This window comes from Sinocyclocheilus grahami, unplaced genomic scaffold, assembly GCF_001515645.1.
Source record: "Sinocyclocheilus grahami isolate Dianchi unplaced genomic scaffold, SAMN03320097.WGS_v1.1 scaffold1455.1, whole genome shotgun sequence".
NCBI lineage: Eukaryota > Metazoa > Chordata > Actinopteri > Cypriniformes > Cyprinidae > Sinocyclocheilus > Sinocyclocheilus grahami.
In genome coordinates this window covers 258,319-269,683 of record NW_015506634.1, presented here as the reverse complement: position 1 = coordinate 269,683, position 11,365 = coordinate 258,319, and the positions used below count along the sequence as shown (strand labels likewise).

The window sequence follows — 11,365 nt, the reverse complement described above, 5'->3', positions numbered from 1 at the left end:
GACCTGCTGTGGGTGCTGACGGACTCTCAGCTCAAGGCCATGGTGCAGTACGCTAAGTCTCTTAGTGAAGCCATGGAAAAATCAGCTGCGCAGAGGAAGAGCATGGCCCCCGATACCACACAGGTGTGTGTTTGAAGCTACTTCCTCATCCCCTTCATTAATCAGCCACACCACTTCTTTCATACTTCCTCTTTTTTTTTTTTAAAGGTTTGCTTTCTGTTCTCAAAATAATATTTTGGTGCCCTCTACTGGTTGAAAATTTTAGTTCAGATTTTGGACTGGTGATGTGTCAAATGTTTGCTGTGTTTTTGGAGATTTCTGTACAGTGTATTTCAACTCTGTTGGTGTTTTTAGGTAACACCGGCACCTCCTTCAGCCCAACAGGTGCGCACACAGCAGGCTTCAGCCACAGCAGATCAGACCGCTTCTATGGCACGGCTGTTTAACGCCTATGATGTTCGTGAGACCTCACACCACCTTCAAATCACACATCTCGACCTGCATATCTGTGACGACACCAATGCCAAGGACAGAGGTACCACATATGCACACATAATACTGTTAACACCAAAGTGTGTTATAGAGTTTGGTGTTTAGCTGAAATATGTCTTTTTCACTCTGCAGGAATTAATAAGAGATTTGATGGTGGTGCAATGCAGTTGTCCTTCAACTCTATCAGCGTAGATTATTATCCCTACCACAAAGCTGGTAAACTCCTCAAACACATTAGATTCTTACTGTAATAACCTGTTAAACAAGAAGATGTTCTGATTATGAAAACATCATTCTTTCTCTCTCTCAGGTGAGACCTGTATGCACTGGATGCATTACGGTGAGGCCACAAAGTCTCGTGAGACCTGGGCCCGTTCTCTCCTGGATGAGTTTAAGTCTAATTTGGAAATGCTCAAAAATGCAGTCAGTGGCCAGACCCAGAGCTCCCCTCAGCACGGTGAGAACGTCCTGCCCATTAACACACCTTGATTGGCTGATTTCATCTCATTGTAACTGAAAAACAGAAAATGGATGAATTTCATGCAACCTATCGAGAACATGTCTGGATCATATTTGACCCCAAAATCAAAAGAAATAAATAAGAACTTTTGACATTATTTTCATGACTATTAAACCCATTTTCCCATATTACACACACACACACACACACACATATATATATATATATATATATACATACACACAGTATCGTAGTACTGATGTATTGCTTTGAATTTGTGCTGGCATTATATTCATATTATTATTCATATAAAGGGATGCATTATGGTAATTAGAAGTTGTGTGCAAAATGGCATGAAAATAACGCAAAAATCAGTTTCATTAATTCATTTTTTTATTTGTTTGTTCATTTATTTTTAGGGGGGGATTTTGGGGTCAAATGTGATCCGGACACTGGTTATTTAATTGACAACTATTAATTATAGATCTGGATATCTGCTCATCCAAACAATCAATATAGCAAGAATTTGTGACACTCTATTTTAAGGGCTCTTCACAAAGACACTTTCAGATGACACTGACTGCACAGTTATGGGTTGTAGTTCTGTTCATGGCTAACAAGAGGTTTTCCATGTGGCCACTGAAAGCATAGCAGAGTCTTTGTATAAGGGTCTTTAGCTAAAGTGATACAGTTTTTAGCTCAATAGCATAGTATGGCTAATATTTATATTATATGAGTATATTATGATCATGGATATAATTTAGAATGTGTTGTGGCCATTAAGTGTATCCTGGTAGCAGCTAACACCTGTCCTAGTTTGAGAGGTTTTTTGCGTAATGGGTTCTGTGTCCCCAGTCCATCAGTCGATTGTCTTAGAGGCGCAGGGTGGAGGGATAATGGTTAGGGAGCTGGACTCAGGCCCAGATGGCTTGTGGCCGCTCTCCCCCACGGCCAACTGCTGCTGGTGTCTGGAGACAGGTACCTCTCTGGTGTGCGTTTGAGGTGCCACACAAACACATGGCTGCGGTTTGTGCAGATGGTCCACTGTGTTTGTGATGTCTGAGTTTATGTGTTTCCCACAGGAAAGATCTCCACCGGCTCCAGCACTTCCTTCTCGCCCCCACCTGCACCAAAAACCCAACTCATGTCCAGCTCAATTGTGCTACGGATGGCAGATTTCAGCATCTTTCAGGTTTGTGTGGAAGAACACACATACACATGCACTAATAATCTTTCCCTCTGAAATAGCTCTTTAGCGCCATTTATACTCATTTCAAATTCAAATGTGTTGCATCAAGATGCATAAATGTTGTCATCATTGACTTGAGTAAATTATGACATTTTTAAGTAACTCTTTAAAAGTTGATTTTTCTGCTGTATTGAAGGTGTCTACAGCAGACCAGCCACGCTCAAGTCCTCAAAGCATGATATCCTGCAATAAGAAATCCCTCTACCTCCCCCAAGAGATGCCGGCTATCCATGCCGAATTCACAGAGTACTACTTCCCAGATGGCAAAGACTATCCCAGTAAGACAGAAGTGGCAGCATACATAATAAATGCTGACAAAATCAGAATAGTCACTTAATATCAGTTCAACTCAAGCATTCTCTGAATTGACATGAATAAACTCTCTCTGCAGTCCCCTGTCCCAACTTGTATGTGCAGTTGAACGCACTACAGCTGGTGCTTGACTCTCGCAGTCTGGTTTGGCTCAATCTGTTTGCGTTGGACCTTCGTCAGAGCTTAGAACAATTTATGGAGCTGTACAAACTCAATGACTCGCAGAAACCTGAAGAGCATGTAGATATCAAAGTGGACGGACTCATGCTGAAGGTAGTTCTTACTTGCATTCACTTAAGAAACTGCAACAGTTTAGCTTCATCTCTAATCAAACACACCTGAACAAGGTAATCAATGTCTTCAGGATTACTAAGGCTATAGGCAGGTGAGTTTTTTTTCAGGGTTGGAGCTGAACTCTGCAGGACTGCGGCTCTCTAGGACCGAACTTGCCTACCCCTGATTTGGTCGAACCACTTCCACGATCGTCTGTTTGAACCACTCCGGCTGTTGTGGTCCTTTATGCTTCTGTAGTCGCTCTTCAGTTTTTTTTTTACTTATCCCTACATTGTTTGTAGGTCCGTGTGCGGCCAAGAGCTGAGCGACCTCCTGAAAAACGTTTTCATTCCGCGTCGCCCCATCAAGCTCTCGCTGGATCCGCTCCTCGGCTATCAACGAGAGGAACATCTGTACTTTCTCAACAGACCACAAAAAAGCAATTTTTTGGATGTTACAAAAAAAGAGCGTTTGTTCAAACAAAAGTTGCGTTCGATCCTTCGCTGGCAGTGCTGATTTAAATCTAGCGGGTCTGTTGTGTCTCACGTCGCAAGTTCAATGACGCAGTAGTGACGATACTCTCCGGCCAATCAGTGATCAGCAGAGTTTACACGTCACGTTTTGGTAACGGTACGGTTCACTTGGCACCCCAACCGAGGTGAGCGACCTCCTGAAAAACGTTTTCATTCCGCGTCGCCCCATCAAGCTCTCGCTGGATCCGCTCCTCGGCTATCAACGAGAGGAACATCTGTACTTTCTCAACAGACCACAAAAAAGCAATTTTTTGGATGTTACAAAAAAAGAGCGTTTGTTCAAACAAAAGTTGCGTTCGATCCTTCGCTGGCAGTGCTGATTTAAATCTAGCGGGTCTGTTGTGTCTCACGTCGCAAGTTCAATGACGCAGTAGTGACGATACTCTCCGGCCAATCAGTGATCAGCAGAGTTTACACGTCACGTTTTGGTAACGGTACGGTTCACTTGGCACCCCAACCGAGGTGGTCCGAAAAAAAGTACCAGGTACTGTACCCAGTGGAAAACCCCCCAAAAGTGAACCTTCCCGAGCCGTACCGTGCTGTACCATGCAGTGAAAAAGCGCAATTGGAGAGGTGAGGTGTCCAAGTTGCAACATCTAGCTACTGGGGTGCCTCAGGGCTCAGTACTTGGACCACTTCTCTTCTCTGTCTACATGGCATCACTAGGTTCTGTCATTCAGAAACATGGCTTTTCATATCACTGCTATGCTGATGACACTCAACTCTACTTCTCATTCCATCCTGATGGTCCGACGATAGCTGCTCGCATCTCAGCATGTCTAACAGACATTTCTTGTTGGATGACGGACCATCACCTTCAACTCAACCTAGCTAAGACAGAACTGCTTGTGGTTTCAACAAACCCATCACTTTATCAAAATTTCACCATCCAGTTAGGTTCATCAACCACAACTCCTTCAAAAACAGCTAGAAACCTTGGAGTTGTGATTGATGATAAGCTAAATTTCTCAGACCACATTGCTAAAACTGCCCAGTCCTGCAGATTTGCTTTATACAACATTAAGAAGATCAGGCCATTTCTTTCAGAACATGCAACACAACTCCTTGGTTCAAGCTCTTGTTTGGTCCAGGCTGGACTATTGCAATGAAAAGTCTGTAACATAGTTTGGTTAACATTTCTCAATGGTAGTGTAAAAAACACCTTTTTTACCCTGTCAAAAACAGCTCTTTCAGAGCAAGCCGTTCTTGTAGCATTTTCCTTTTAATGTTAATGAGCTCTGCTGACCTCGCCCCTCTCTTCCGAGCCGTTCTCAGAGAGACTGTTTACTTTAGCCGCATTCATCGTCAAACTTGCTAATTAGCACATTATTAGGAAATTTACAAAAGATTCATTACAAAACATTATACTCACTTCTTCTATAGGTGAAGCTGATTCACAAATAATTTGCGTGAACAAACACATATGTAGATCAGGGGCGAATTCCTTTCAAAAACAAAGGTAATCCACTCAGCACAGACTTCAGCGGCTCAGATGTCGGGAGTAAATGACGACTGCTATGTTCATTATTACATCCAACAACAGAACACCTCAATCGCTCAGGAGTCATTCTAGTCTACATCTGCTCCGGCGGTGAAACAACGGCGGACTGATGACAGCTCACTCAGGGCAGGTCTAAGGTAAGACACCAGTCCAGTCTGTGCTGAAACATTACTGTCAATCAAACTATCCTGTTTTTGTGATGTCACACAGTCATGCATCGGAGATCGGCTCGATTTGAGAAAGGTGTAAAGATTCGAGTAGATAAAAAAAAAAAAAAACACTGGGTGGATTTTTATCATTATAGGGTGGTTGTGTACACACACTGCCAACACACATTTCAGTTCAAACAGCTTGTAAAAGTGCATGTAGCATCCTATGACCCCTATAAGATTTGTACTCATGGAAATTAAAGTAGTCAAACCTGTTCATTAGAAGGGGGTGTCCCAATACTTTTGGAAATATAGTGTACATGTATATTTGACAGTTAAAGACATGTTTCATACTCCTTAATTTGCCTTATAGTACACTAGTGGCGAGAAAAATTATATCAGAAAAAAAGTGTAGTTTAAGTCTTTAATTCTGTAAAATTGCCAAAGAAAATCTATAGATATAAAACACTTTAATCATATTACAATGTTAGTTTAAATGTTTAACATAGATTAGTGCGCTGTTAGGCAAATATCCAAGCATTTGTGTGGAGAGTGTAAGCTACAGTGCACTTAATGCATAAAGGCGCCAGTGCGATCACTTGCATTTTTTTTTTATAACCGTGGAAACTCCTTAAAATACGCAGTCATTTTTGCTCATACAGATAAGACTAATACATCATTAAGTACTGTAAAGGGTCTACTATTATTTGAGTGCACTCACAATATCAAAATGTTGCTTTTGTAAAATAAAATAAAAAACAAACAAACATACAAGATGCACTTTCTGCCGTCTCACAAAATTGAACCAAAACTCGGCGAATACTAGCATCACAGACATGACAAATATATCTATAGAAAGCTTTAAATGACTACAAAACGAAATTATTCAATAATTTGCAAACAAAAACTCTTTCATTATGTAATCCATAAAGGCATGTCCAGTGAGGAGATGGCAAATCAGGATGGTCAACTTCATCTTTGCAACACTGAGCGCGGAATAGAATAGGCTAGTAATAGCCTAAATATTAAAGGCACATTATGGTTTAGTATTTATTACTACTACTAGTCGACTAGAAAAATCTTTGGTCATGGGCAGCCCGTTTTAATCCAGTTCTTTTTTCTTCTACAACTCTTCCAGCTGTGCTGAAGGCGCACTCACTTCTATTGCCGCTGGTGGGGACACTAAACACCATCTGGGCCGGTCTTGACAGTTGCGGTAATATATGGTCTTGTGTCGTTTCCACCATCGCTGCAAAAAAAAACTAAACTGCTGTACAGATGATTAACATAGGTGTTGCACAGGCATTTGACGCCGAGTGAGAATGGTTTAAATATTCTTTTGAAGTAATAATCCGTCCCTGCTCTGATCACATGTAAACAGCTTCTCTCCAGGGTGAATCTTCATGTGTTTTTTAAGGTTTCCTCTTTTAGTGAAGCTCTTTCCACATTGTTGACAGGAGCAAGGTTTCTCTCCAGTATGAATCCTCATGTGGACATCGAGGTGTTGTTTATGTTTAAAACTTTTTCCACATTGAGAGCATGTGTAAGGTTTCTCTCCACTGTGACTGAACATGTGATATTTAAGGTTTGCTTTTCGAATGAAGTTCTTTCCACACAGTTTGCAGGTGAAAGGCTTCTCTCCAGTGTGAACTCTCATGTGGTCTTTAAGGGTTCTTTTTTTAGCAAAGCGCTTTCCACACTGAGGGCAGGTGAAAGGTTTCTCTCCAGTATGAATTTGCATGTGGTCATCGAGGCGTTGTTTATATGTAAAACTTTTTCCACATTGAGAGCATGTGTAAGGCTTCTCTCCAGTGTGAATTCTCATGTGGCTTTGAAGTTTTGGTTTTTGAATGAAGTTCTTTCCACACAGTTTGCAGGTGAAAGGCTTCTCTCCAGTGTGAACTCTCATGTGGTCTTTAAGGGTTCTTTTTTTAGCAAAGCGCTTTCCACACTGAGGGCAGGTGAAAGGTTTCTCTCCAGTATGAATTTGCATGTGGTCATCGAGGCGTTGTTTATATGTAAAACTTTTTCCACATTGAGAGCATGTGTAAGGCTTCTCTCCTGTGTGAATTCTCATGTGGCTTTGAAGTTTTGGTTTATGAATGAAGTTCTTTCCACACAGTTTGCAGGTGAAAGGTTTCTCTCCAGTATGAATTATCTTGTGGTCATGCAGGTGTTGTTTGTGTTTAAAACTTTTTCCACATTGAGAGCATGTGTAAGGTTTCTCTCCAGTATGAATTCTAGTGTGTTTTTTAAGGTTTGGTTTATTAATGAAACTCTTCCCACACTGTTGGCAGGTGAAAGGTTTCTCTCCAGTGTGAACTCTCATGTGGACTTCAAGATTTCCTTTTCTGGTGAAACTTTTCCCGCACTGTTGGCAGGTGAAATAACTTCTATTTGCTGTCTTTTGAGCTCTTTTTTCTGAAGTCTTTTCAGTATGTGAGCAACTAAATGATTTTTCTTCAGTCATGAAACCATATTTCTCATGCTGAACATTATCTTCCTTTTCATTGAGTTCTTGACTCTCCTCTTTCAGTGTCATCAGATCTAATGCAAAAAAGACATCCAGATTAACACCATTTTTAATGGCACAAAGAACAAACATTAAAATCAACAACATGGAGATCTTATACACACTAAGCTACAAAAGGAGGTGTTAAATGAGATCTTAAAATTTCTTCCCATTATTCGAAGTGATGATAAAAAAAAAGAGCCAAGATTGTGTAATCTTAGTTGCGCATGTTTAATGGTAATGGGTCATGTGATCTCAACATGTCTGTCCACACAATGTAGGGTTGCCACCTGTGCCTTAAAGGGGTCCTATTATGCTTTTCACTTTTTTAATTTTAGTCAGTGTGTATGTTTGGGCATAAAAAAAGAACTTCAAACTTACAAATCTCAAAGTGCACTCCAAAGGGAGATATTTCATTTTAAAAAATCCCTTTTCAAGAACTACAACGAATGGCTCGTTTGGACTACAGCGTTTGTTTTCCGGGTTTTGTGATATCACAAAGCGGCCCATTAGAATATCATTACAAATAATTCCCGCCTACAGAAATGTGAATGGTTGGGGGGTGGGGAGGGGCGAGGTTGTGGTAAGAACGCTTGGTTGAGTGAGCACATCAGACGAGACGATGAAGAAGGGCTGCTGTAGCGTCAAGTTTTTACACATGCACCTGAATAATTATGTAAATGTGTTACAATTATGAAAACGTTTTTATAATAAATTGCTGAGAGTACAATACTGGACAACGATGTAATCTGCAGAATTTACACTTCAATTATGAGACTACAGTGTTTCCCATACATTGAGTGCGGGTGTTTTTATATCACTGTATTTCTGAAGGAAACAGACTGTCTTCAGAAAAAAATCTGGCATGTAACGTCTGATAAAGCAGTGTTTTTTTGAGCGGAGCGCTGCTTTGTGTACAGCCGTTACCGGGAAACCTTGATCTCTACCACTCAAACAGCACCTCCTGCTGGCAGAGAATGAGTTTGCATATATATGCTGCCTGGGAAATACTGGATTATGGTATAAATAAATTCAACTGTATAACAGTTTCACTGCAATTCATGTAATAATGTTAGAATTAAATAACAATAAAAATAATACATATGCACTTATCTGTGCATAGTAAATGCAGTCATTTTTAAGCGGTTGTTGACATCCTATTTAAAACGTGATTTAACCAAAATAAAAAAAAACACAGTAACATTACCAGTCTAATATGTCTTGCAATTTCCGTGCGTGCAAAGGTTCTGCGCGATCCTCTTTTTCAATATTCTCTGGGTCTGAATCCGGCTCAAATTGATATGGCAATATTGACGCCATCCTTAACTAAACTTGCTGCTTTGGCAAGGGGCAGGGCAGTACTGAAACACCGTCTAAGCTGTTCGCCAATCACAACGCACTGGGATAGCTAACCAATCACATCACATTTCGTTTTTCGGAAGGCGGGCGTTCATCAAACCCGGAACTAATCGAGCCGTTTGTAATAATGTAAATTATGTAAAAAAATGCGTTTTTCGAACCACCAAGCATGCATTGTAAAAGAGCATAATAGGACCCCTTTAAAATATGGAATCGTCCCATATTTAAAGGTAAATTCATGTGTCCCGTATCAAATCAATACGGGACACGATTTGTCCTGTATTTTACAAAGGCCAAAGTTGAATCAACAAATAAGTATTTTGCACCATTTATAATACTAATATAATACGTCGTGAATGGGTGTGCCTTATTTTGCCTCGCTGAAGGTGGCAACTCTAACATGATGTGACCCGTTCCATGTCAAATAAAACATTTCTAATTACAAAACTCGTGTGACATTCTTCTAAAATATCATTCCTTTCTGTAGAACTGGACATTTTAATAAGGATCAAATGAGTGAGTGCAGTTTTGAGAATGAAAACCAACCTGTTTGTTCCTCAGTATCTTCATGTTTGTCTCTGAATGTTTCTTCAATCTTCAGGTCTTCACTCTCCTCTTTAATAAATGCCATCTTTATAATAGTGTCACGTGGATCTGTAAGAAATGAATCACAGATTCCTTAAGTTATGAACAACACAGACCTTATATAAGCAAGTGTGAAGTGCTCTCAATTCCCTATTAACTACAGCGCATTTGTGATAGTTAATAATTAAGTATCTTTATATGAGCAATTTTTATTTCAGAAGACAGACATATAGTTCACTGATTAAAGGGTTAGTTCACCTTAAAATTAGTCTGTGTGTTACTCACCCCAGAGGCATCCTAGGTGTGTATATGACTTTCTTCTTTCAGAAGAAGAATCGAGAATGAACGAGCAAAACTCCCGCGGCGAGTAGAACGGCTTGCAATTAATGAAGAGCACTTCTAGATCTGAACAGCACATCTTCTTTAACACAGTTACATCTGTACACCACCTCTCATTGATGTAAATGCATGTCCCGCCGCCGCGCGATTTCCCCGTTGATTCTGCGTCGCAATCTGCTCTAAACAGCTGAAAGCCCAGCAGACTCAACACGCTGTCCGGAATGGCGTCTTTCAGCCAGGCTTCCGTGAAACACAGAGCAGCAGAGTTAGAAAAATCCTTATTTGTCCGGGAGAGCAGAAGGAGTTCGTCTGTTTTGTTGGGTAGAGAGCGGAGGTTCGCCAGATGGATGCTAGGCAACGGCGTGCTGAATCCGCGCTGCCTGAGCTTGACGAGCGCGCCGGCTCGCTTCCCCCGTCTGCGCGTACTGAAGCGCTTAATCAACGCCACAGCTCCCCCGACAACAATGTCCAGCAAAACATCAGAATAATCAAAAAACGGTGAAATATCGGGTGGTGTGTACTTCCGAATGTCCAGCAATTCGTCTCTGGTGAAACTGATTGCAGGGATATAACTAAAGACAGGACAAACTAACAAAAACATAAAAACAACTGCGGAGCACGCCACGGAGGCAGCCATCAGCGTCGGCGCCATCTTACAAGTCGAATCCAGTCAGAGTTATATTAAAAATTGTCCTGGTTATTCCAAGCTCTATCATTGCAGTCAGCGGGTGTTGCAGTGCTTCAGTCCAAAAGAAGTGAAATAAAAAGCACAATCCATAAAAAAAATAAAGTGTCTCACACGGCTCCGGGGGGTGAACAAAGGCCTCCTGTAGCGAATCGATGCGTTTTGTAAGAAAAATATCCATATTCAAAACGTAATAATCACTTTAATCTAGCTTGTGCCAACAGTTGTACACGGAAGCAGCTCCGGGCTGATGACGTAGGAGTTCAGCATTGCGCATGCGCCGGTGAGTCTCGTGAAAACCGTTTCTTTACAGGATCAAAGGAAGCAAAGTTTCCTTACTTTAGCAAGTCTTCTCTTGGCTTATATCGAAATCCTCTGACATTCTTCTTTATAAAATCCTTGTTTTGCACTTCTAATTAGTGACCGTTGTTTTGTTCTCTCTGATGCGCTTCCGGTTCGTCACTTCTGAGCGGCGCATGAGCAAAGCCGAACTCATACGTCATCCGCCCGGAGCTGCATCCGTTTACAACAGTGAGCGCAAGCTAGAATAAAGTGATTATTATGTTTTGAATATGGATATTTTTCTTACAAAACGCTTCGATTCGCTACAGGAGGCCTTTGTTCACTCCCCGGAGCCGTGTGAGACACTTTTTTTATGGATGGGCACTTTTTATTTAACGTCTTTTGGGGCCGAAGCACTGCAACACCTGCTGACTGCAATGATAGAGCTTGGAATAACCAGGACAATTTTTAAAATAACTCCGACTGGATTCGTCTGAAAGAAGAAAGTCATATACACCTAGGATGCCTCTGGGGTGAGTAACACACAGCCTAATTTTAATTTTTGGGTGAACTAACCCTTTAAAGCTGTACATGTTAGGTTTCATCAACCAGCAAAAAATGACAACATACATCT

At 41.0% G+C, this 11,365-nt stretch overlaps 2 protein-coding genes across 2 annotated transcripts; one reads left to right on the top strand and one right to left on the bottom strand.

The window, feature by feature from the left end:
• Window positions 1–6: 6 nt before the first annotated feature.
• On the top strand, window positions 7–6,116 carry LOC107570422 (UHRF1-binding protein 1-like). The gene is made up of 8 exons (XM_016256650.1): window positions 7–123; window positions 355–535; window positions 625–708; window positions 803–949; window positions 2,035–2,144; window positions 2,338–2,479; window positions 2,593–2,786; window positions 6,108–6,116. Exons 1-8 carry the CDS (start codon window positions 40–42, stop codon window positions 6,114–6,116), a joined length of 951 nt encoding a protein of 316 aa, XP_016112136.1. The 5' UTR covers window positions 7–39.
• Window positions 5,724–9,471, bottom strand: LOC107570423 (gastrula zinc finger protein XlCGF57.1-like). The gene is made up of 2 exons (XM_016256651.1): window positions 9,387–9,471; window positions 5,724–7,516 (listed from the first exon to the last, which is right to left on the bottom strand). The coding sequence occupies exons 1-2, from the start codon at window positions 9,469–9,471 to the stop codon at window positions 6,297–6,299; spliced, it is 1,305 nt and encodes a 434-aa protein (XP_016112137.1). The 3' UTR covers window positions 5,724–6,296.
• Window positions 9,472–11,365: the final 1,894 nt, after the last annotated feature.